The 27,693-nt window shown below is 38.6% G+C and overlaps 1 protein-coding gene across 5 annotated transcripts in view; it reads right to left on the bottom strand.

Moving 5' to 3' along the window:
* Positions 1-27,693, bottom strand: part of FHOD3 (formin homology 2 domain containing 3) — a 377,669-nt gene that overhangs the window by 146,573 nt on the left and 203,403 nt on the right. For all 5 annotated transcript variants that reach the window (XM_058831361.1, XM_058831363.1, XM_058831362.1 and 2 more), the window contains exon 6: positions 5,024-5,118. In XM_058831361.1, coding sequence (XP_058687344.1) covers positions 5,024-5,118 — 95 coding nt within the window. The remainder of the gene's footprint in view (positions 1-5,023; positions 5,119-27,693) is intronic.

Raw genomic sequence — 27,693 nt, 5'->3', positions numbered from 1 at the left:
AAATAAGAATATTATTTCTCTCAAAATTCTCATGAAATGACTACCAACCATGTGCATCCTTTTAACCCACACCTGGCACCATGCAGGAAAAGCAGACCCTAATGTACTTGTTTGAAGCCAGGTTGATGGGGCCCTGAGAAACCTGGTCTAGTGGAAGGTGTCTCTGCACACAGTGGGGGAAACCTGGAACTAAATCATCTTTACAAACCCTCCCAATGCAAACCAGTTCTATGGTTCTGTGACTTTCCTTTTGCAATCAACAAATTTACCCACTAAAGCTACATTATTCTATCTGAATGTATTGGGTTTTGTTTTCCCTTTTGCTTTGAAATAGGTTTTTTTGCTTCTTTCTGACAGAATTACATTTTTAAACATTCAGAAAGTAATTTCTTCAGTATCAAAGGAAGCAAAAGGTTCACACAAGGCACAGAGAACAACTTGATAGTTAAAGTTTGTAGTTAACTTTTCAATCTAGGATTCAGACAGAAGCAAAGTAGAAAAAAAAAAATTAAAACAAGATGTGAGATAGGAATCTTTAATCAACCTTGTTGTATCAGCCTGGGCCCAGCATTCCACCCTGTCTTCTGAGGTTACCCAGCACAACTTTGAAAATGGATTATTTTCCACTGAAAACAATGCCAAAAAGGGGCTTTAGCTCCCCTGGGGGAAATTAGAACAGCCTGGATCATCAGATGGGAAAAAAATAATCATTATCAGGAGTAGTCAGAAACAGGGGGAAAGAAAAGGTGAAACTAGACTCAGATTTCGGACCACTTTATGTCTTAGAAGTGGCTTTGAAAACCAAAATGGATTGGCAAAAGTTTGTGGGTTTGTGGATACAAAGAAACATTTGCTTTTCTAGATATAAACCCCTATGTTTTTTCCAAGATGTTTGGTGCAGAAATATACTTTTTGTAAACAGTCAATAGCTATTGTCAATAGCTAGTCCTGGAGAACTTAAAGCACTGATACACTAAAAGTTTTGTACACTTTCTCTTACTAGGTCAGAGGAATTACCAACGCATATAAAAGTTTATATATATATATTTATTATTATTTATATATATATATATATCTATAAAACCTCATACGTTCCATGGACTTAATAAGGCTTAATACATATGTGTCTTTAACCTGGTGTCCGTTCTTTTGGGTAAGAGAAATTTTCTAAAAGCTATCACCATTTACCTGCTGGAGATGCACCAAAGAGCTCCATTGCCAGCTGCCAGCATAAACAAATGCCTCAAGTCCATTTACAACACACCTAAGTATATTTGCAATACAACATAAAAGCTTAATTCTAACTGCAGGAGTAGTAATGCATAGGCGGCAGAAACACTGAGAAAGTGTTGAAACATCATCTCCCAGGCACTGTGAAGTTGAAACATGAGTGCTACAGCATGTGGCTAGTTAAGGAATCATCCTTGACAGGTTAGTTTCAAATAAAAAAAATAAAATAAAATAAAATAAAATAAAATAAAATAAAATAAAATAAAATAAAATAAAAAAATTAAGGAGCAATTCTGAAAGCACTGTTAACTAACATTCAATTAACTTCTAGTTTTCTCTTCTAAGAACCAAACTCTCTTACATGAATGTGCTACGCTAGCATCAAATGCTAAGAGAAAACATGATTGACACCAATATTTCCTATTTATATAATTCGTAGCTTATATAAGACAGTTAGACCCTTGGCCCTGCTGCAGCCCTCTTTTGCAAGCCTGCAGCAGCTCACTGCTGACCTCAGTTACATATTAAAGCTATCTGGAAGCCAACAGCATGTAACCATACACTCATAATTGAGTACATACTTGAATGTTTTGTCAAACAGGGAACCACTGATGAATTGCTGGCCATATACCTAATGATGAAATAGCAGTAACGTACATTTACATTGGGATTATGCTGCCAATGTTTTATGCCAGGGAGGTATCAGCCACTGCTGATTGGAAAGCAGTGTACAGGCAGCTTGTTAAAGCCCCCTGTCACACACTGGTATGGTCACTTCTGGTTGAACACATCTTACAAAGGACTAGCAGTGGGCCTAAGAGTCTGGCATGTGCCAATAGTGCTCTTAGCTCCACATAATACCACTAAAGAATTGTACTTCTACCATCACACTTCCAATCTAGAGCCTATATAACACCAATCTGCAGCAGAAGACTCTTTCTGTGCTGTAGCAAGTAAGTCATCTAAGATTAAGTTTCTTCTTGCTTTTCAGTTCTTCACCCTGACACAGCTGGTGCCTCTGAACTGCTGCAGTGACAACAGTGCCAGTGCAGTCACACCACTGGAATTCTAAGTGCCTCCCTAATAATTTTATTCAGAGCAAACTTAGCTAACAGCACTATAATTATCAACAATTTCTGATAATTCATCAATATAAGCACTCACTGATGGTCAGAGGGGTAAAACTGCAGCAGAATTAGCAATAGTAAGGAATACAATGGCAACAATCTGGGGAGACTTTCAGTAAATTGCTTACAGTCCTTCTTTCACACTAATTTAAACTTTTATTTCCCATGCCTTTCCCCTCTCCCTATACAGAATTATTGCTGGGTGCATAAAGCAATCTTGGAACTGGGTACCAAAATCACAGCTGTTGCAGGGCTGAGCATGCCAGCCCCCAAGGTGGTCTGATGAACCTGTGTGATGCAAAAATGCACTGCTCAAAGTGAGCAAGGGTGACAGACCCAGCAGCCCTTTGCAAACAGAGCAGAGCAAGCAACAGTGAAGGGGCAAAACCACTACAGATTTTGATAAAAACAAACAAAAAAATATCTGTGGAACAGATTCAACAACCTCCACTGCTAAGTATATTAAACCCAGTCAGAGCTTTTGAGAAGGCAAGAAACCATGTGTCACAGCTGTGGCAGCTGAATAACTATATTCCTCCTGCATCCTATTAGAGGGATTTGTCCCAAGACTTAATCGGCAGTTTCACTATGCCTTTTTTGCTCAGCAATGTTAACGTATTTTTCATCATATTTTCTGTGGAAAAGGCACCAGCATAACAGGGCTGAAAATCAGACTGTAGGTGCATTGCAAATTCCAGGGCTTCATTTTTCACAGAAAGTCAAAACCACCTTTAAGTGAATAAAGCAGCTGTCCCACCACACTGACAGTAAGCCTCCCATACCTTTGGTTAACTTCTGGCACACAGACAAGGACTTAGATCTCCTCCAAGACAGTTGAAGAATAATGAAAAAGCAACTTTGATGCTACCTGAAACCAAGCTATTCAAAGCACATTGCCTGCATTCCTCAGCTGCAGGCACTGAGCCAGGACATGGAGATAATCATTCAGGCTGGCAATGGGGGAGGGAGAAAGGAGCTTAAGGACCCAAGAGCTGAAGTACTCGGAGCAAGAAAATCTAGAAATAATTTAATCTGCAAGGTAGCAATACAGTCATGTTTCTCTCTCATTCCACCCCCATGATGTGCTTTAGAGAATTAAAAAGTCAGGGACACAGCAGTATTTTTGTTACGCTTTTGCTCTTTTATCTGTTCATGCTTATAGAAAATGAGGATTTGTATGAAGCAAACGGTTTCTCTCTCATCTCACACTGCTTTTCCAACTGTGGCAACATCCCCTGTTTCAGAAAGACAAACGGCTCAGAGTAATGCCTAGGCAACAGTGGAACAGTATACACTGGGGAAAAGTTTCTCCTTATCTTTTCCCAATCATGAAGCCTGCCCTTTAAACCTAAGATTGATAACCATAATTAACTTACTTTTACTTATCTAGCAATAGAGGTATGTAAACCCAAGAAAAATCAGTTCTCTCAATACTGCAGCATCTATTCTTTGACTGGACAACCTGCTGCAGTAGTGAAGTTTGAGCATTGTAGAAAAAATTCTACAGTTAAAAAAGGACCCCTGAGACATCGAGCTCTTTCTCCTTGTTATCACAGAGGAAAAGGGGAGAGCATCGGCCTCTCTATGCCACTACAGTACCCAAAAGCAACTTTCTGTGACTCAGACACTTGAAACTTAATTCCACTCCACCAATTACAGCAAGTTTTGAATTGTAAACAACAACTACCATACTCTGTTCCAGCTATTGTGTCATACTTATGTATGTACAGGTCTGCATGGTAAGAGCAGCAGCAGCCACTGGCAGGCCTTAATAAGCTTCCTAAAGCTTATTAATAGAGGCAGCAGGCTGGAGAAGGGTGTATTTGTGGGTATACCTATCCTATGGCCCCTCAGGATGGCATGTCACTAGAATGTGTGTTCTGCTTGCTCTTCAAATTCCAGCAAAGATGGTCTTAAAGGTAAACTGTGCACTATATAAATCATTATTCTGCTGGAGAATCATTATTCTACACAAGCCATATATATTTCAGCTTTCAGCTTTTGTCTCAGTATGGAGGGGCCAACAAAGAATATCCTGTAGGCAGGGACCAGACTTCGCCTTCTAGGACTCTCCAGGCAAAGGAAGACTTGACATTAAGGAAGCATTTTGCTGAGAAGGTGGACAAACACTGGAAGAGGCTTACTGGAGAGGTGGGCAAAGTCCCAAACTGTCGGGGTTTCAGAAGCATTTGGACAACCACTTTCATAAAGCGATGCTGTCAGGCATTTGGTCCAGATGATTGTTGTAGGTAACTTCCAATTGAACTTGTGTATTCTAGTTTAAAAAGGAGGTCGCTCTGAAATGTCCTTCACTGGTGCTCAGCAGAGCTGGGCAGTGTAGAATGGTGACTAGAGTGGTTCCAAAAGGCAAAAGAATGCTTTGCGAACTGCAACTACAAAACCAAAAAACTTTCTCCATGGTCAAGTGCAATGGCAGCACAGACAGTAATGAGGGCATCTTCTAAGAGCAGAGTATGTGCTAACAAAAGAGTATAAAACAGTAGAAAAGAAGTAACAGCTCAGTGTGACCTGGTTTCTACGTAGAATATTATGGAATATTTTGGAGCCTAACACACAGTCTATTTATACCCTAAAAGCATAAAACAAATAAAATGAACTAAAAGAACACCAAAACCATATAAAATGGGATTTTTTGAGAATCTTACCTTTGAGCCAATAAGTGTGTACAGCCATTGGATGGTTTCATTATGATTTATCACTCCATTCATGCCATCGACATAAAGCATTATCTGGCCTAAAGCTATTGCAAAGAAAATAGAGAAAATATAATCAGAGCTGGTGAACACTTTTTATAATTCTAAGCAATTGCTGACAATTTTCTCTAAGCAGAATTTACCAGAGATGTGGGGAACTAATGAAAGATATATTGAGCAAGACTCTGGTGGATGAAATCCTGGGAAACTGCAATAACTTTACTGACTTAATCTGAAAATGTAAGTGTGAATTTTATCCAGAGACAAGCCCAAACAGTTCTTCATTCCTAGAAGATGTCATATTTTATGCTCCCAAAATCTGGATGCTTACTGTCACAATGGTTCCTTCAGCCACAGCACTTTATATATTGTGAGCCAAGATTTTCACCATTTGTTTCAGCACCTCATATAATGTTTGGAATTAGTACATTTGGATTGACAATTTCAGTGAATTTCAGTGATACGAAATTAAATCTGAGAAATTAACATCAGTAAGGACATCAGCTATTCACTACTGCACAATGCTCTCTTGAAAACAAGTTTTACATTTTAGTGGGAAAATGCAAAAACCAAATCATGGCTATAACAAAGAAGCATCTTTATTAATTTATCCTAAAGCTTTTACAACAGCATTACAAAATATTCTAGTAAAATATTTAGTAACAGTAATTCCATCGTTTGCAATCCTGATAATATGAGACTTTCTAGAGACAAAAGCTATTAAATCTTTTCTGACTGATAAGGACACACTTTTTTTTTAAGGATTATGAAAAGTGAATTAGTGCAATTCATCTATCATCTTCAAAAGTTTCCACTGTTAGATCTTCTGCTTATAGCAGGAGATCAAAGTACAGTGGGATGAAAAAGAAATCACTGATGTAACACCTTTTAGCACAGCCTGTTGGCGTAACAACTCAATTATTTAACACACAGCCTGATGAGCCCTTAGTACACTGCTCTATGGGGGGGAAAAAAGGAAAAAAAAACATAGGGTGAGGAAAATTATGACATTATTAATCTTCCAATCACATTCTGAATGTTTGCTAACTTTTGCCCAGGTTGTGCACAGCGCAATGTCGTTTACCTTGAGGGCAGATTTTCGAAAACATGAATGCTAGGCAAGCACTAAGGTACCCCTATAGCCAAATAGCTAACAGCCATTTTTACACCATCCCCTCCTTTTTCCTTTGGTCTAGTTGGTCAATTTACAGTTAAAAACCTGAGGTACTATTTTTACATACTTATATTCTTTATCTAATCTGTCACACAAAGCTAGAAGGAAAGCCACACTCAATGAATGCTACACAATCAAGGAAGACTGAGAAAAAGCAAGCAAGAGGGCCCTGGCACAGAGATAACACATCTCTACTCTTGCCCATGGAGTATGCCAGGCACTCTGCTCCTCATCTCCAGAAAGCAATCAGTCGCCACCCTCTAAAAACATGTCTCTCAGGTGAATAAAATCAAGTGAGAGGGACACAGGTCCAAGTGTTATGGTAAAATAAAAGATGTAAGTCAGCCAGTAAGAAAAGATACGAATTACACTGCCTGAATAAATGCTGCTTTGAAGCATTTCATTGCAGGTAGAGGAAATGCTACTATCGCAGCAGTAATCAGAGAAAGTTCTTAATTCTTGTTTTTACTTCCTTTCAATGCTAAAAGATTTGGCACTGGATCAGTATGAGATCCAGTCATGATAAAGTCAACAAATACATTTTTTTCCCCTTGAAAATTCTTTGGTTGAGGGTGAAGGGCTTTAAATTGAATTTGAAACAAATGTGAAATAAATTTGACTCTTCGAGCATGTTTTCCAGATTACTATAGAAATCAATGACAGCAAAAAGTTTGCTTTAAAAATCCTGTACACAATACAAAACTACTCCACTGCTTATAGTTAAGACTAATGAGACACGATGCCTAAGTGAGATCTGGCATGCATTTGTTTTCAGCCTCTTAGATGTGACTCTTCATAAGAGCAATATGTTAAGGCAAATTAGTAGACTTTCGAAAGAAGCCAAAAAACATTTTAGGGATTCTTGAAAACACAAGAAAAAACCACTCCCACTGGTGCTTGAACTAGTAGCCAATAAGTTTCACAGGGCAAGTAATTACAAACAAAGCCATTAAACGACCAAGATGAGAACAGTTGTGTCCACATCCAAGTCATATCTCCAGTATGTGCCATACTTGAAGCTCTCAGCTGCTCATCAAACCTTGATGTGGACCTTCATACTACTATTTCCTGGGTCAGAAAAATGAGACAAGATGGGTATGGTTGAAGAGAAATCTCTTTTTATTAAGAAGTAGCGTAAGATAAGGAGAATCTGTATATTTTGTACAAAGCTGATGCCCCTTAAATTCCTAGGAAAAGAAGGCCACAAGAAGACCTGAAAGAAGGAGAACGATGGTTTCCATACCCCATCAAGTGTCTGTGCTGAGGAAGAAAAGGAGTTTCCTTTAGCATAACCACACCACCAAAATGGAAGACACCACCAAAAACACCAGTGTAGGAGCAGGCTGGTGGACTGGAGGTCCTTGGGCACCCCCAGGCCTTGGGTCTGGCTGAGTAAGACACAGCTGTTTGGCTCTAAATGGAGACTGACAGAGCACATTTTACATTCTTTGAAGCTTTTCTACCTAACTGCTGTCTCACCTCCCAGCCCACGACTGTACCCTGCTGAAATGGCTGCAGCTGAAGTGCAAACTCCACTCATCCAGCACGCCCACACAATCACCACCAATATCCAGGGCCCTGCCAAGGGAGGGCAGCATCATCTGCAAGGCAGTGTGGAAAGTGAATCTAGTCCAAAATACTTTAAATTCACATTTCTATGTGCCTTTAGCTAAACCTTGTTTTTTCTTTACCAAAAAACAAGGAGGCTAATTAATGCATTTAATCCCATCCCTCAGCTAACTGGAATTATTTTTTGGAGTATATCAGCAACCTACTTGTATTAAAAAAGTTTACTATTGTGCAACAAGGGGCTGGGAGAGGGGAGTTTAAATACGAAGCAGACCTAATTTGGAATTTCTTTGTTCCCGCAACCCTTGTCAAACCCTTAATCTTATGTGAAAGTAGTGTGTGACTTTACCCATAGCTATTTTCAAGTGGAAAATTGCTGGATTTCTTAGGAAAGGCTTAGGCTAGAAAAGGACAGGCCAGCCAGAAAGCTCAGAGATTTCTGTGAAATAAGAGGTTTAAGAAAGCCTCTAAAAACATGCCAGTATTGGCACTGATACTCTTCTGGGATATAAAGTTAACAGGACGAAAGAGGAAAAGCTGTAGCACAAAACATCATTGCAATGAACATCACTTTAAGTTAAAGTCTGTTTTTCCACCCAGACTGGAAAAAGTTTCAAAGCTGTTCCTTGCCCACATGCTCACCTGCTTCTCTAGTCTGCTCTGCTTCTATTTTACCACAAGACTAACTTAGAGAAAACAAAATCACTCAATCACTCAATGAGCAGAAAACATATTTGCTTACAATTTCCAATTAGTCAATTCCCTATTCATCATTTCAAGAATTACAGCAAGGATGCAGATTGAATTTATTTCCATCAGAATAAGCAAATGTATAGCATGAAGCAGGCAAAAGACAGACCTTGTCACTGCAAGTTTCAGCTCCCAGGAAAGCTTCTGGCCCAAGTTCATCAGGCAGTGCATACCCAGCAGCTGTGGTGCATGGCATTTGCTGCGTACAACTACAGGTGGGTGTGACAGCAGACAGAATGGTGATGAAACTAACGGGGAAGAAGAACCAGCTGCTAAAATTTATCTTTTCAACTCTTATCATCATCAATGAGAAATCAAGGGTCGTGTGATTGCATTCACTCCATTTGAAAACTGCTCGCTAGTTTGGGTATGCTATCCTGGGCACCAAAAAGGCATTCTCCACCAAAGCAAACTTCCTGATGAAGAAACACTCCATGTCTAGTGAGGGATCCCAGAAAGGACATAATACAGTTACCTAACATACTACTACAAAGTACTAGGTGGTAATTCTGAAGAAAGCAACCATACTTCAAACTTCTTTCTTTGTGTTTCCTCATTAGAGAGAGGCAAGATCCCAGCTACCAAGTGGGACCATTTAAACACAAAATTTCCCACTCCGCTCAGTCCTGATATGCTGGATGTCAGGTGCTACCACTTTTGCTTGTAGCACACTCCCACCATGTTTGCATGCACACCCTCAGATCACAGCTTATTGTCTCCATAATATCCAAGGATATTTAATTTTCCTGATGAGAAATCATTATTAAATTCAACTTGTGTAGCATCCAGCTACTTGAAAACAAGCAAATCACAGCAGAGCTTCTTCTTCTAAGAGGTGACATCAGATATAACAGATGACCTGGACTCTCCATTGCTTCTGAAAATGATCTTACAAAGCAACTCTGCAGAAAACCCCATGACTCACACTCAGTCCACAAGGCTAGATCCACTTAAAATTTGTGTGTTTGGGGGTTGGTTTTGTTTTTTTCCTATGTTACTATTTTTGGGTTGGTTTTAGCTTCAGTGAAAAATCTGCTATTTATAGAGCTATTCCCATTTCTTTACGATTGTTGAAGCTATATGTAATGCCATCTAGAAGCTAAACACAGTCTTGTTCCTGGCCACAAATGCATCAATATTTTGTTTCTCATCAAAGTTTTTTTAAATCCCAAATCTCTTTTAATTTTACATTTTTGCTCTCTGTTAATTTGTTTCTATTATAACACACATTCAACATGGTTGAAACATGCTAAGGAATTAATTTCCAGAACTCCCAGATTAACCACCGACTGAACTTCTATTAAACAAGAACTGAACTATCTCAGAAAAATCACATTGCAGAACTAATGCTATGAATCAAAGCTTCAAATACATTTCTGAACAGATGTCAATGCATTAAGATGCTATACTACTTCAGAAGTTCTCATGCTGGTCAACATTATTTTAAGCTCTAACTTTTGGTCTTGTGCACTTTGGAAACTTCAGCAAGCTAGTTTCAGACCTAAAGTATTATTCAAAGTTGAAATCTTTTGCAGAGACAGTAGATTTCCAAATCAAACTTAATCTTCATTTTTGTCTCTGTCTACTTTACCGAAAATACATAGAGACACCACCACAGATACATTCTACAGAGAATGCTCTACAGAGCTCTCTATGTTTCCTCTGCCACCCTTTTCCTCTGGTGTTTCTGCCTTAAAATAAGACACAGCAAAGTCAAAGGGGATACAGCACCTTTAATCAGCTGACATGTTTCATCAAAAGCTGATACACACCATGAAACACCCGTGGTGGTGCACAGACTCCACCAGAGCCAAAGCAGCTCCTCTTCCAGGATTTCTTTTGTGCTATTTAAAAAAATTTACTTGATTGCAAAGAATGGACTCTCACTTAATTCTGCCAGTAGTTAAACTACTGAAAGCCTTTTAATAAGAAGTAAAACTGGCTAACATATATGCATTATAAAAGATTTGCATGATTAGACATAATTGTTTTAATCATTATTTTATGTCACAGCATTCAAGCTTTAAAAGCACTATGTCCTAGCACGTTTTACAAGATTACTAACACGGCAATGTAAAATAAACCGGGTACAGCTTATATAGCAACAGGTAAAAACATTTTCTCATGAAGACGAAATATGTAATTAAAATAAGTGAGCACATATAGCTGAGGATTGGACTGCTATTTTGCAAGCTGACTAAAAGGATGGAAGAATTAAAAAAAGAGAAAGAATGAAAGAAAGAAAAGAGAGAGAAAGAAAGGAAGGGAAGGGAGGGAGGGAGGGAGGGAGGGAGGGAGGGAGGGAGGGAGGGAGGGAGGGAGGGAGGGAGGGAGGGAGGGAGGGAGGGAGGGAGGGAGGGAGGAAAATGGAAGAAGGGAAAAAAATAAAAGAAGGAAATGAAAGGTTGATTAGATAGTTTTAAAATATGCTTATTCATCAGTGCTTCATGAAGCAAAACACATCTGGAAAAAGAGATGTGTGGTAGCCCGTAATTAAGATGACATATATGGAGATATACATCTGAATTAAGGCAGCTGGTTCTCAATGCTACAGTCAATGCCGGCTGTAACACTGAATAATGTTCATCCATCATATATATGAAGTTACATATTTTTCTTAAGAATTGAGATTTTTTGAGATTTAAAGCATTTTCTGAGAAGACCTCCTCATTGGCCCTCCGATCCTAAATTCTGAGGGAGCATGATGATGAGATTGCCAGATTTTCTTGTGAAGGTGAGCTATTCTGCAAAAACATCATAACAGAGCAGGACATTGCCCATGCAAATACTGAAGACTTATCTCCAATGGGCTTACCTCATCTCCAGCTATGGACTTTTGCACTGAGTAGTGATGTTGTAGCCAGTGAGAAATGGTTTGGTTTTAGGGCAGAAATTAGGATCTGTTTCAGGATTAGGTGTATCTTCTTATCTTTAAATGTATTTTAAATTTTTTATACTGGATTCATCATACTAGAGGCTGCCTAGCCCAACCTGTTGCTCAAACTAGGGAAATCCAGAGAAGGCTGTTCATGATTCTACATTTGGGTGTTGAATATAGCTCCAGTTACCTGCTCGACCTCTCTGGGCAACCAGTGTAAGTGCTCTGACACCCTCACAGGATTTTTTTATTAATTTTGTAAGTTTAGATCAAATTTCCTGTATTTCAGCTAAAGTCCATGGCAGGCCTCTTGTCCTTTTATTGTGCATCTCTGAAGTCTGTCTCTGTTTCTACTCTCCCAATCACATATTCAGTCCCTTTCATAACACTGAAATTTAACTAAACTGAATTTAAACTGAAGATTAATACACAGTCAAGAAACAAAAACTATACAGTAAGCTAGAAGTCTCAAAAAAAAAAAAAAAAAAGTAACTTGAATTTAGGATTAAACTAGGGAAATTTGGGGAGCCTCCCAAGTTAAGAAGTGATACCTTAGTTCTTTTTGGGAGCTGATTGAATAATTTAGTCTGGCAATGTGCTAGATCTGATGGATCTCGAGCCTTTCCCTCTCCATTAATCATCATGAACATAAGCCTTCTGTCTGTGTAAACAATACTAATCCTGACTTTGAAGGTACAAAGAGGGGAACACAAACCAACCTTTGCAAAATGGAAAAGATAATTTCTGCAGCTCCCTTTCTTGAACTCCTCAGACACCTATTTACCCTGCACAAAGAAAGGTCCTGCAGGTGCAAGCTGTCTTTTATCAATCATTATCAATTACATACAGCACATCAGTTTGGAATTCCAGCATCTGCTTTACATGCCGAAAACCTAAGCCTTGAGAATGAACTCAGCTTTTGGCCTGGGAAACACTGTAGAAGCAGAAGTGGGTTTGGGAGAAAATACAATTAGGACTCCGTCTCAACAAAAATCACAGGTTATTTTGATTGTTGGACTCTGTGTGTTGTTTCACATGGGGCAAAGAAAAGTATGAGGGAACACAGGGAATTTTTTTTCTTTTTTCTATTATACATTAGGAAGATCTTTGCTGACTGTAGGCTCTTTTGCCAGTGACTATGGAAAAAAGAACACTGTTTTGGGGTTCCTGCCTTCTCTGGCAAGTAAAGAAATGTGGCACAGCTGGGCTATTTAACAAATGGACTAACAGTAGAGCAGAAAAGGACATATGGTAGGGTAAAAGTGTTCACATACGGAAAACTTTTAGTCATCAACAAACAATGTTTCTTCTTAGTACAACTGTAAGCCTTCCAAAACTAAACCTGTGGTTTTGAAGTGAGCAAATGATAAATTCTCACAGACAGCTTTTTCCCCCTGTTTCTCTTGGGGAGGAAGCTACATTTCCTAATTTTTTATTTTTTTATTTTTTTTTCTAAAAATGAAGAAGATTCTCAGGGAAGAAAGAGGGGGAAAATCAACAATTCCAAGCATTATTGTATTCCTCTTATTACAGAAATATCTTACTACGTTCCTAAAATTTACAAATTTATAATATTCATATTTCCATACAATTCTTTTTAGAGGAATATATTATTGGTTTTTTTCTTATTAGAGGAATAGAAGAATAAAAAACAAGACAAACAACTGTGCCAGTTGAAATTTCAAACATTGCCCAGCTCCATCATCACAGTCTTTGTAAAGTATAACATTGATCAGTGATTTCTTGCTGTCATGTAGCAACAAGTTGATGCTATCATGAGAGCTAATGTTCCCCTAGATAGCAGTTCTTTGTTTCCTAAGCTCACCTTCATTCTCTGAGGTCCAGCCCTGGGCAGGTAAACATGGGCTCAGTTTGGCATCCTGGGATAAGAGAGGTGCAGTTGGTATGGTGGCTAAAAACACTTACACCAGTGTTTGGCAGAGAGGCTTACAAAGAATTGCAATGATTTCCAGGGGCATGTAAATTTACCTCTGCCATGCCAACAGCCTGTCTCCAAAATTCATGTATTGTGGCATTCACTCAACAAGCCTGGACCTCTAAAAAACATATAAACTATATTCCTGAAGAACAGAAAAGCAGTGAAAGAAAGATGAATGAAAACCACTGAAAACAGTAATCCTACCTCTGGTGTTTTACATCACTTCTCACAGAGGGTTTTGAAGGAAACAAAGTATGCTGCCAAAAGTGACCCTCAGGAAGCCATCCAATTTTGTGCTAATACCAGAGAAGAGATGCATTGAGAATAAAAATATAAGTAAATTTCTTCAGCTATTTACTTCAATATAAAGCTGTTTTCTTAATTCTCACATAGTTCCTTCACTTGGAGATGTATTCCAAACACAGTTCACTCTTTTTCTAATGTGAGGTATCACGTGTGAAAAGCACAATAAAAGAAAGATTGTTTTAAGAAGCACTACAAAATGCTTTACGTAGAATCACTTTTATAATTTCTTGTTGCTTAAGTGACAACAGGTACATGATTTTAGACAAGTCCAAAGGTTCCTCTAAAGGGATACACTGGCTTTCATCATCTCAGCAGACAGGAATGCAACAAGTGAACATACAGCACAGATGTAGTAAGATCATTCCAGGGCACTTGAGTAGTGTTTGAAATGTTAGAGTCAAAAAAGGTAAAGAAGCTCTGCTTTTTAAAATTATGCTTTTTAATATGAACTTGAAATTTCTTGAATGTTTTTATCATCTTGAAACCAACTGATTTAAAGAACACTGTAGAGCAGCATAGAAAGTCATATTTTTCTTAACTGTATTCCAGACCATCCAAAATTCTTGAATAAAAGTTTCCTCCCCCAGTGAAGAAGGACTGATTCAAGGGCAGAAATCAGTAGGATAAGTAAGAACTCACTATGCTTTAAATTCAGCAACTAAATTAAAATAGTTCCTAAGCAAAGTGGGAGAAGAAAATGTCTGTTCAAAGCAAAGACAAGGCTGGAAGTAAGGCTTTCTCACAGCATCCCAGCCTCCTCAGCATACTGTGTTGGCTAAAAATTAATCAAACCAAACAACCTGAAAATAAAAGCTGTTTGAATCAAGATCTTTGTCTTTCATCTACTGAGGGATAGATCACAACATCCAATGATTTTATGAAAAAGAATGCATCTGTCACTTTTTATTCATTTACCTGTCTTAAAACCAACAGTGAGCATATCTTTCTAGTTTTCTTTATTGTAGTTATACCATGACAGATGCTGAAACTAAATTCCTGATATACTTTTCAGATATTTATTGCTCTTCAGTATGCTCAGCCTGTCTCTAATGTTTCAGATAGACTCCACCCTGCAGTAATGTGCATGCCATTAAAGAATTCACTTTCATCTCTTGAATTTATGCCCGTTAGGGCAAATTAATGAAAGACTCTATTCTTTAAGTACTGGCTAAACAAAGCCAAAGTCAGCACTAGAAAGCAAACCAATACAACACTTCATTAAATGTGCTTTTTATTTCTTTTTGTTTCAAGTATGTCTGCTGCTATGTGAAATTTAGGGTTATACAGTTTCCTTTCAAATCTCACAGTAAAGAATGTGCTCAAGTCACAAGTTCATATCTCTCATTTGAAGTGGACTTCCCATGAGAAAGGTGCAGGGAAGAGACATAATTGTAAATCCCTTTAAGTACAGAGCTCACACTCTTCCAAAATATTGACTGAAAATGCTGTTTTGTGTCTCTGCTCATTCATCTCAGATAATGAGCAGAGATTCCTTCCAAATTAACTGTAATTCTCTTCTAATCCCTCTATTCTTTTTTTTTTTCCCCTTCAGCACAGTGATAGTGAGAACTCCTTTGAATTCTGAATCCCACCTTATTACAGCAATACTTAAAGAGAAACATAATGAAATCATCAGTGTTGTGCTCAGACTTTTCTCCTCTCTTACTCAATATGTGGACAGCTAAGCACAATGCACACCGGTCCTGGTTTTTTGCCTTTTCAAAAGTTGCAGTTGACATTTACAAAAATATTTTGAATTCAAATTTCTGATTGACAGGAAGACAGAATAGAGAATCTCTGCTTTTAACTTTATTTCCTTAATATATAAAAACATGAATAAAATGGATTCAATAAAAAAAAAGAAAATATTTGGGGGCATAAGCTTCATTTGACCAAAGAATGTAAGGTCTGCCATCAGTTACCAGTCGTCATCTATGTGGCAGCAGAGACAATCATGAATATGAAGATGAAGGTGGTGGCTTTATTCAGGTTTCACCATTTACATTTCTTATCTATCAGCAACCCTGTAAATGAGAAATGCTGTTGAACAATCATATTTTATTAATAGAGAATATTTTTGGGTGATTTTATTCCTTTTGCTGATTATTCTATGATTCAGTGACCACAGCATTATCTGTAATCCTCCTATGAATGAAGCATGTTTCTATAACTGTATTATTGGTCAGCACCCCCTTAGCAGGAGTTACATAGGACTGTATGATTATAGGATCCCAGTATAACAACACTGAAGAAGATGGTGGAGAGATTTTCGGAGACAGGACTGTTTTAGAGATCCTTGTGTTAGTTTGGAGCAAGGTTGCTGAGCAATAACACCAGGTTCCACATGGAAGCAGCTAAATTACTTCCAGACCCAAACTAGTCCTGGAACTATCACGGACACTTCTGCACAACACTTCTCCAGCAAGTGATGTGGACTGAACCCAAACCATCTGTGCATAACTGGCATAGAAGGCTATGCATCTGTGAAATAAGTAGTCCACAAACAAGACAAATCTGTCATGGGCAATTACCTGTTTCTGGGTACTTAGAAAGAAGTTAAAAGAATATTAGGTACACAAAATTCAAGCGCCTCAAACTTCAAGAAATGCCAGAGTTAAGATTCCTGCAGAAAACTTTGTTCAGCCTACTCTGTGCACAAACTATGTCAAAATCAATTTCAAGAAACATTATTCCTGACCTTTGGAATACTTCCTCATTCAAAGCAAGGGCTGGAAAGTACTGTCTAGGAAGCACTCTCACACTGTGTGGTCCTAGGAATTTTTACAGTGCAAACCTGCTGTGAAGACAGAATATTTCATTTCCTGCAGGATGATGTTCATCCATACAGTGAGTGCTTCACAGGTCTGAATACTTTTTCCTCATAGCACATAGATGAGGTAAAGAAACTATTCTGTTCTGCAAAGAAGTTGAGACTTCCATTAGCTCTGGATGTCACGTCTGAGACACCTGATAATCTGATTTGTATTTGAGAATACCTTTTGGTATAATGCTACTTCAAGTTTACGTTCAGCTCTGTGCAGTATGGTCTCAGGTTGGCCCCCCAGAAAACAAGAAACACACCTTCACAGGGAACATAATGATACTTTGTGACAAGTTGAACTGAAATTACTTGCCTAGCAAGTTCAATACACACAACACTGCGGCAGAGGTTCAGTTGAAACCTCCCTCCCCTTATGTCAGGAACATTAAAATGCGTAGCACCACCATCGCTTTTCTCTCGTTGAACTTTGAGGACTGGCAGCCTTATTTCCAATGTGTGGAAAACCTGGTTTTATAAACACTCTAATCCTTTAAGAGCTGGACTCAATGATCCTTGTGGGTCCCTTCCAACTCAGAATATTCTGTGTGATCTTTTTTTTTGTTAGATTAGTTTGTTTTGGTTTTGAGGGGAAAAAAAAAAGTATGTATGTAAAAGAATCCCTCATCATGTGTAAGTCGAATGAAACCACTAGGTTCATCACACTGGGTTTTGCTATTCAATTTAACGGAACAAATACTTCTCTTATTAACTTTTTTACATACCCTAAAGCAACAGACAACTCTACAAGCTATCTCTGGTTCATGATAGAAGTTGCATTGGGAGAAGTTGGTTCACCAGACATGATTCAAAAAGTTCAGGACATCATTGCAACAATACTTGGAGCTTGAAGAAGCAAGAGTTATTTCAGATGGACAGTAATTCAGGTGACATACCTAGAGGTACTTGACAGATCAGCTTTGATATCCCTGAGCTTCCAAGAAACACCACCCATTATCCATCATGCAGGAGGGAGGCAACTTTGTCATCCTCCAATCTATTCTCTGGATTTGGGACACCTTCTCTCTTTATTCATGTTTCTCAACAGCAACACTTGATAAAATGTCACAAAATGCCAAAACTTTCTCATTACCCTACTGAACTCTAAGAGAATGATGAGCATCCTGATGTTCTACACTACAGATTCTGGCAAGTGCAGATTATAAGACATGGGGAGAGACAACAGACCCCTGCTCTAGGCCACTGTTCCTCAAGGCTGCTGCTCTGTGGCCTCCCACTTGCCCCGGATGGGCATCTTTAGCTCCAAGCATCTATTCAAAATACATCTCACCTTCTTTTGGGGCTTGTATCCTTACCTCTGAGAGAATGTTGCTAACAATTTGCTCACTGTTACCATCCAGAATAACCTCTGTTTAACAAAAGATTGTTAAACAAAATTGGGTAAATTACTTGCTTGGAAGTGAAATGCTGTCTTCAGCCTTCCTGGTCTTCATAAAATGATGCCTATTTTCCCTAGAATTGTTACTTTTATTTCGTAGTTGCAACTGGGAATTAGTTTTAATTAATCTCATCCCTTCTGACTGCTCAAGGCCAAAGGGCGGTTTTTCGCTTTTCATACAGTACAAATAATGGAAAAGTTAAAAAATAAATAAAACACCTGGGTTGTTTTATTGCTGTACAATATAAAGTGGAACTAAAACATACTCATTTCACTGCATGATCTGCAGAAATTTATGTTAGCAGAAAGTGTAAAAGCAACAGAAAAGCTTGAAAGGTGGTAATTCATATTTTGCAGCCAAATAGAAGAAAAAATAAAAGTAAACAGTAGTTATCAGTTAAATGAGAACAGCTGCTTGCTACTATATAAGAAAATTTCAGAGCTTTACAAAATCAACACTACACTACTATAGGTGATATAAACCTGTAAAAAATTATTTCACAACCACTACGTAATAAATGACCCTAAACTGTTTCACATCTTCACCATGAAGTATTCAGACTCCAAAATACTGCTCTGCATGAACCTTTGAGAGCTCTATTTTTGCATATCAACTTGGGAAAATGCTTCTAAGTTGGATACATAAATAGGTTGCCTATAATGCATTCAGTCCAAGTGACCTTACAAAAAGAGATAAAATATAAAGTGGTGAGAGAAAGAATCAACATTGCTGGTACAAGCACTAAAAAAATAAAGTCTATTCTTTCCCCTCTTCCTTAATTTTATTTCAAGTTTAACATACAGAAAGGCCCAGAGCCAGAATATTTATCCTAACTACATAAATCTCTAGGCAAACTCTCCATACTATATGTTCCTGTCCCCATAAAACCTTGCAATTCTTCCTAATGGTTCCTTCCAGCAGGAAAAATTTGTAGAGAGCTATCTTATCTCACTAGATCTTTGATCAGTTTTTTCCTACCACATCTTTCCTTAGAAGAATGTATCTCCTTCCTTGCAATGTGTAATGTATTAAATGAAATGGAAACAAGCCCCCAAACCCAAAGTGAACCCTACAGCAACTGCGTACCCCACACTGCTCCTGAGGCTGTCTCTGAGAAAGACACAATTAATTCCCTTATTCCCTTCCTGAATTCCTGAGCAGGGTCAAAGGGAGGCAACACCATTTACCATCACACAACCCATTTCAGACAGCTAATAATGTAAACATGTTCACACCTTGGAAAGGTCAATCAGAGGAATGGTAGCATTAGCAAAGCAATTAATTTTGGGTTGACCACATGGATATTTCCCTCTCACTTTACTCTCCTCCCTTCCTTCCCTCACCTTCTAGAAGAAACATAAGGAGGAATTTTCACCCATCTGAACAGAAATTTTCAGAAGGTGAGAGATGGGATTTTCTTGAACATTGAGAACGCCTTCTTTTCTTGGGATGATTTCCAGCACAGTACTTTATTTATCTGTTGCCAAAAGAAACACTTTTTAGTTTTCTCATTAGTCAAAGGGCTTTAAGAACACACATGAGGGAAATGATCCAACTAACAAAACAAGTAAAACCCTTCCCTGCACTTTACATATTCCATGGAAAGTGGCCACTTCATGGAATCAACACTTGTAGAGCTACCTGTTCACCCTGAGGTGTGTTTACTATCTCTTTAACAATCCTTATTTATAAATGAACATGGAAAAGATCCTCTTCATCTATCTATCTATCTATCTATCTATCTATCTATCTATCTATCTATCCATCCATCCATCCATCCATCACCTACCTACCTACCTATTATTTTTCACTAAAAGTGAAATTCAAGGAAAAGGAAAAAAAAAGTTCTAAACCCATGAAATTCAAGGGTCTCCTTTCATTTCTCTGAGGGTTTAATTACATGACATTTCATAAAGCTGGAGAGTAAAATGTAAACCAGACACAGAGCAAGGCACCAGAGTCCCAGGTGGATTTCCAAGGTCACACTGAGCTTGCCTGCTCCCAGAGCCCTCGAGAGCTATAAAGCTGAAATCAGATACTGCTGCATTTACCTCCTGTCTTCTTTCACCACCTTTTTTTCTTAAATCTAGACTGCCAACTTTAACAAGCCTTCTGTATGCATCACACACCGTACACATTCCTCATCTAATTGATGTGAATGATATGGAGCTTGTAGAAGGAAGAACTCAAAAACTAGCTATGTAATACAGACTGTGTGTAGAGCTGCCATGGTGCTTTACTGTTGTAGCCTTTCTACTGTGTGTTTCCTTGCACAACCAGTCACAAACACTCCAGATCTAGCAAGACCAGCCAGGACCCAGGTAAAGAATTGTGCCTTCCAAAGGGTAATATTTTCCCTTTAGTGTTACAAACTCACCTATATTAGCATCTACAGTTATGATTAGATAAATTTCAGAGATCTGGAAGATTAGGAAGTATCAAATGCAGATTAAATGCATTACTGCATTGTAAATTACTCCTTCCAAGTCATTTCTACAGTCCAGCAATGCTTTTTATTCTCCCCACATTGTGCAGTAACATGTTTGGGCATTTTCTGTGCACATACCCTTGCTTTTAAATATACAACATGCTTACAGATGCATATCTGCAGATAAAAAAAATTAACTGTATGTATCTGAATTCACATAGACCTCTCACAGAATTCTTACAGTATCATAAAAAATTGACCACTCCATGATAAATGCTTTCATATGTGTATAATTGGTTCTAAAAAGGATTGCTGTTTATTTGTACAAAACCTTTCAAAGAATGTTTAAAAAGCCCAGACCTTCACAGCGGTTTCAGAATTCTATTTTTACGACAAAATCCATGCTACAAACAACAGATTACATTGCCTTGTTTAAGGAAATGATGTACATGGAAAGGAGACATTTCACACCACTTTCACCACCAGTTCCTACTAGAATATAATTTCAGTGCCTGCAAAGAAAGAACCCAAAAAGCCTAAGAAAATTCCTAAATCTAGCCTCCCCTCACTGAAGTAGAAATATTTTCCTCTTTTATCTTCCCACTTTGACAATATTTATTAATGTTAAATTTAAATCACTCACTCCTTACAACAATTTCAGAGTATTTAGTAAAAGAACAGGCTTCTGCCACTTTCATTTTCAGTTTCCATGCAAGGTATCTTCCTTTTGAATGAATTTTGAACAGCAAAAACTCAATCCAATCAAAGTCATAAATAATGTGACTCTTAGAAAGTAAAAATAAGAGAGTGAACTGTCACAAGAAGTTTCTAAAACCAAATGAAGGCATATGAAAACATGTGAGCAACACCTGTAATTTCTCACTTTAAAGAGGCCTAAATGAGATACCAAGTAATGGTTTCTTGTTGCAGTCTGCATAACTTATCAGCACTCAGTGCTGGAAAGCAGGATTTTGTTATGTGACCTGTCTCATTCACAGTAGGAAGCCCAGCTGTACAGATGGTAACATGAACAGAGAACTAATAACACAATTTTAATTCCTTGGTAATTTAGTCTGGGGTGCTTTTTTATGTGCTATAGAAAGGTCTGAGATAGAGAATCAGCTGGCATTTTTACAAGTCACTTTTTGCTTAAGGGGACTTAAGACTGCTAGGCAAGAGCTTTATTTTGAGACCAAAAATTTAGTAATTCTGACACAGAGAACACCAACCATACACATAACCCTACAGAAGTAGTCCACAACTCTCCAGCCAGTACAGTGCTAGCTGCACTATGCTATGAAACAAAACCACACTGAAAAAAGGTAGGAACCATTGGACTCTGCACTGTATTAGGAATACCCACAGGACAACACCTCTGAATCTTAGGAGGTAAGCTCAAAGCAGTTCAAACCTGAAGGGGCAGAATGAGTTAGCCATGAAAAGATGGAAAGAAGGGAAATTTTGCCTTCGTTCCTAGTTAACATCTGTGATGCACTAGAGTTTCACTCTCCTTGGATTTTGCATCTCAAAAACCTGAGCAGAACTTAATTCAAAAGAATGGGCATCAATTTTCCCTCGCCGCGAGCAATGAGATTCTATTTGATACCATTGCTCCTGAAGAGTTAGATGTCAAATACAATGGAACCTAGTTGTAATCTGTGTCTCATAACACAAATAACTCAATCTGAAAACTGAAAGCAAACCTGTAACAACCTTAATCCTGCTTCACATATGAGTACTTAGAAAAAGATACATAAATTCCTGAGGATATCTATCACTCTCCTCTCTGATGCAAATATTATGCCTATTATGCATTGTGCTACTATTTTGAAAGCATTTATAAGTTCATTGGCTTGCTTTAGATGAGTCCTACACTTTTTTCGCAGCAGTCATCTCTCGAAGTATCAGCTGGCTTTAGGTACCTAAGTGATTCTACGGCTACTATCCTGAAACATGAATAAAATCTGGGCTTTCCTTTTCACAGTTTTCTTGTGCAGTCTGTCTCTGTCAGTCACCCAGTGGCCCTAGGGAACTTACCTTCTTCATTTAGCTAAGTGGGCAGTGTTGAAAAGCATAAACACTTCGTCTCTATTCCTTTTTCCAAAGTACAGAAGAAAAATATTAGCTAGGACCTTCTTCCTTTTCTCTACCCAGTCTCTAATAAAACCTATGGCATCTTCTGAGAAGTAACTCCAGGAACACAGCGACAGCCCACACAACCTTAATATGTGCACCTCCCTAAGGCAGCAGACTAGCGCAGGGCTTGAACAGCCACAGTGTTGCTTCCTTGTGCTGAAAAACACAGGCTGGGTCAGACTGTGGCAACAAAATGAACAAAGTTGAAAAGGTGGTAATTATAACTGGAGGTAACACTGGAGTGTTTGAGCTGTGGCAACCAAATGCTGCTCTGCTCCATCCCTTTTACAGTAGCTGCAGAGAGTCCTCCAGGTGTCCTTCCCATTTGCATCACAGCAGTCTCCTCCTCCTCATCCAGTAGCAGAAAGCCCTGGTGCTTCTGCCCTCAAGCAGCATAAAACAGTTCTGATCACAATGGAGAGAAGCCTGAAGTGTTAGAAATACTGAATGGTTTCGTTTGGAAAGGACTTAAAAGATCATCTTCCAATCCCATAGGCATGGGCAGGGATACCTTCCACTAAACCAGGTTACTCAAACCCCCATCTAACCTGCCCATCAACACTTCCAGGGATGGGACATCCACAGTTTCTCTGGGTAACCTGTTCCAGTGCCTCACCATTGTCATTAAAGAATGTCTTCCTGGTATCTAATCTAAATCTACCATCTATCAGTTTGGAGCAATTCTCCCCCTTGCCCTATCACTACATGTCCCCATAAAAAATCCCTCTCCAGCTCTCTTGTAGGCCCTGTAAGGTCAGCACCCTGGAAGGTGCCCAGAAGGTCCTCAGAGCCTTCTCCTCTCCATACTGAACCCAAGCTCTCTCAGCCTGTCTGTCCAGGAGTGTTCCAGCATCTTTATGGCTCTACTTTGAACTCACTTCATCAGGACATCTTTCTTGTGCTGGGGGCTCCAGAGTTGGATGCAGCACTCCAGGTGAGGTCCCATGAGCACAGAGTAGAGGGGCAGAATCATCTCTGTTGACCTTTTGGCCACACTCCTTCTGATCCAGACCAGGACATGGTTGGCCTTCTGGGCTGTGAGCGCACATTGCCAGGTCATGTTGAGTGTTTTCTATGCATGTTTGATAGAATACTATGTATATATAATCCTGCCAACTAACTTAAAAAAAAAAAAAATAAATAATGAGAAATAGGGAACGTAACAGCTCAAGGTTTTACAGATGGTCAGATTGAAACAGCTGGAATCAGCCCCCAAGCCAATAACAGCAGAAAGAAACCAAAGTTGTGTCGGTCAAGTCACTGGAGCAAGAAGTCCACTTGCACTCTGAAATAGGCAGTGCCATCACTGGAAGATGATTTCCCTCTCCCACTCAAGAGAGCTATTTGAATTTCTACTCCTGCAGCTGTTTATGCATGCCCATGAATAAATGGATCAAGAGCTGAAAGAATTTCAGACCAAATAAATTAATAGGAAACCAGTGATTTTAACACATTCTAGACCAGTGAAGTAGATGGTGTGGAATATGGGAATAGACAGCAACAGTGCAGAAGGACAGGAAGGGAATGACATTTTGTTCTGCTTTCTTGGAACAGTAACTAATGCTTTCCCTATGTTCTTCCAGCTCGAGCAGAGGCAGCAGAGGCTGTCTTTTCACTGACAGACATATACAATAGACTGGACTGTTGCAAAGAGATGCCAAAGGAAAGCTTAACACTTATTACAGTGGAAATAATGCTTTTTAAAAAGCAAAGCTGTCTCTATGATTTTGATTTGCTGGATCTTATCTGCTGGCAGTAATGGTGATGAAAAGAAGATGTCAATCATCAACAAGAGGAAATTAAAAACTGAAATTTTCTTTTCTTTGACTGAAAGCTTCCTGAATTTCATTTGGCTGGAAAAAAAAAAAGACCAAAAAAAAAAAAAATAAAAAAGAAAAAAGAAGGAATTTCCAAAAATATAACATGCAATGTTCTTCATTAGCAGCAAGAAGAATATAGATTTTAAATTCTTTCAAGTTATTAGCTAGCACATATAAAAAAGGCCTCAAACGCAATGTGGTTCTCGTCACGAACACAAGTGTTGGGGGAAAACCAGAAATATCAAACCAAAATAATTAATCACTCTGTTTAGAGAAATCATAGTCCTCTGTATTGTATATGAAGTATATAATAAGACATCTACTGGAATTTCACTATGTACAGTAATGTGTTTGTGTTCTCATAAGATAGCCCAGCAATCTGCTGTTTTAAACTAAAGACTTTTTTTATAAACTTATAAATAAATATGAAAGAACACAATTGAAAAATGAGCTCTTCAGCTAAAGCAGCACTGTATTATCCTGATTATTTTTAACAAACTTCAGAGCATTTACATAAAAAAGCTCTTGTGCTTAATGAGTTTTTTTTTTGAAAAGGAAAATGGCCAGTAAATGTCAATACAATAAAATTTCAGTGCAGGAAAAATAAAGATTACTTTTTCAATATGAACATATTTATCAAGATTGCTGTGTTTTTGCTTGCTTGAGCATTACAAGTGACAGGCAAATACATATGGAAGACTTGGAAGACTCTTATTTTTAATTATTAAAGATTCTGGACCAAATTTGTGTTTCACACACATGTCAAGAGTTAACTCCTATTTATGTCAGTACAATAAACAAAAGCACAATCATGCCCATCAGATCTTAATCTAGAGTTTGAAATAAAACTGTAAATTACTGCTGGTAAGAACCATCCTGGTTTATAACATTTAAAGGCAGAACTGTGGGACTTGGTCATGATGCACACACCTTGTGCCTGTATGCTGAAGCAGCTCTTTCAAGGGGCATTTGTAATCAGAAGAAAGAATATTTCTTGCACCATCACCTTAAAGGAGAAGCAACCTGTTTATGTTTTAACTCCACAGCTACCCATTTATTTATTAACTACAAGCTCAGGTTTGGAGTGATGTCATTAGCATCCAATCTCCTCCATGCTTCTTGGTCTTTTGACTGCAGAGTAAAACTTAGAAATATTATACCTCTTCCATGCAGAAATTGTTCTAAAAATGCAGAGAATCCAGTACATTTTAATTCTAATAATTCAGTGTTATCCAAGCTTATTTTACAACTTAAAGCATTGGCGTTCACCATGCTTTCCTTCAGTTATGCAGGCAAAAACTGCTGCTGAAAACAAATGCTGGGAAAACCAGCAACCTTGCTATAAATAAGTATCCCAGGAGCTTACTTTCACCCTAATTCATACATATGTTTAATTCAAAGACCAATGTCATCACTGCCATGCCCCTCCATAGGCTTCAGGAGAAATAAAACTTCAAGGCACTGTGTCAGAGCCCAGGTACTGATTACAGTGCTGAAGCTGTGCTCAAGTATGGATCACTCCCCTGGATCTACTATGATTTGAGGCATGGCTCTTCACAATGCCATGCACAAAGGCTAGAGCAGTCATAACACTCCCCAGTTTCCCTGAAAATTGCAAGTGCAGAATGGGGGAAGAATCCATAAATCAAAGAGAGAATACGTGTTGCCTTTTTCACGTTGACCACATATCAAGAAATTTCAGATTCCTGAGAGTAACCATTAGTTATTCTTCAAGCACTCATGCAGTACTTGAGCCCTACACATTTTATCCTTACAGCTTATTAGGAATAAGGAGCTTCAGTCTCTCAAGTTCACACTGCTTTCCTGGTCCAAATATATCATACACATACATGTATGTATGTATGTATTTATCTGTCCATCCATCCATCCGTCTTGTACCTGGTCTTGTCTGAAACAAGCACACGATGCCATATGCCAGTAGTAAAATATTTTAGGATAGAGAAAAGCTCAAACCAAAGACCCAACATATTTTTTTTCTGCCACAACCTTTGCAAGGGGATGCATCTAAGGACAGCCCTCTGCAGGTAACCATAGCCAAACATCTGTCTGATTGCAACCAAGCAGTATATTCTGACACACATCTGGAAGAAGTCTGTTAATACTTCCAAGACAAGTTAGCTCACATGAAGTTCTAATACCACTGGGGACAGAAGTCACTTAATATCAGCAGTTGATCACTGTGGTCAAATGAAGTATCATATAAAGAGTGCTATGACTCCTTAAAATTCATTCAAATAGGCATTCAAAAACATTGTTTTCTGAACACTATCTGGGAAACACTCCAAGAGAGGACTCCATGAACATGTGTAGTACTTTCACAAATCTACAGGCAGAGGTAGGTTTTTTTTCATCTACAAGCATTTTCAGAGCCTTGAATAGCTTAGACCAAACACAATGGCATAGGAGGACTAAATTGGGAATGTCGGTGAGAAAAAGCTTACGACGGTTTAGCTGTTTTACATGCACTCAATAATAACTGATTTGGCATCAGCTGTGGAGGCTTACAAGGTGTTTTCCAACAAGACTGCTAAATCCCAAGTCTTGAGCAGGCTGTGGCTGAGCTGCCCCTGTCCATGGTACTCAACCAACGAGCTCTGGGCCAATATAGGTCACTGTGTGCAATGACTTTGGCTTTAGGTGGCACATCTAACCACTTTGTGAAGTTTGGAAGACACAGACTATGGTTTTGTTGGCAAAAAGCTGGCTTTGCTCACATAGCCTGGTGCATAGGATTGCTCTCCTGAAAGACCTACTCAGTTCTCTCTTCAACTGAGGCAATGTGGCTAAAAACCCATTGAAATTCTGCCTTTGGTGAATGCCAGTCATGGAAAGCAATCTAGCCCAGCCTTGGACAATGCACAGCTTTGGGTACCATTCAGTCCCAGAGTTACACAGTATAGAACACAGGACCTTTTTTGACCAAGCCCCATGGGGCAGGCAGATCACTGTCCTGACCAGTCTGATAGTCTCAAGTATGCAAGAACAGTTGCATGCACTCATCAGAGATCCAGGAGACCTGATTTTTCAGGTGGTCCAAATATCTTCCCCAACTTGCTCTTTTAGATTCTTCTCAACTTGTTCTTTCAGAATCAGCATGGCTAAAGGTATACATTACACAGGGGTGGTTGTTTCTATAGTGTTTGTCCAATTAGTATAAAATATTAAAAAGCTGGCTCCTAATCTTATGTTCTTTCACACATTCCAGCTCCTACTTGTCTATAGAGGCCTAGGGAAAGGTGACATTCACAGTATATAACTTTGGACACCAAGTACAGGAGCTCAGTCTTCCTGAGTCCATAAAATCAAAGGTCTTGCCCTTTGACTAGGTGATTCAGGGAACCATTACACTCACGAAACACATAATGGTGCCACGATTTTTGACT

The sequence above is a fragment of the Poecile atricapillus genome, chromosome 2 (assembly GCF_030490865.1).
Source record: "Poecile atricapillus isolate bPoeAtr1 chromosome 2, bPoeAtr1.hap1, whole genome shotgun sequence".
Classification (NCBI taxonomy): domain Eukaryota; kingdom Metazoa; phylum Chordata; class Aves; order Passeriformes; family Paridae; genus Poecile; species Poecile atricapillus.
Note: the sequence above shows the minus strand (reverse complement) of the source record. Positions and strands in the feature narration are given on the sequence as shown.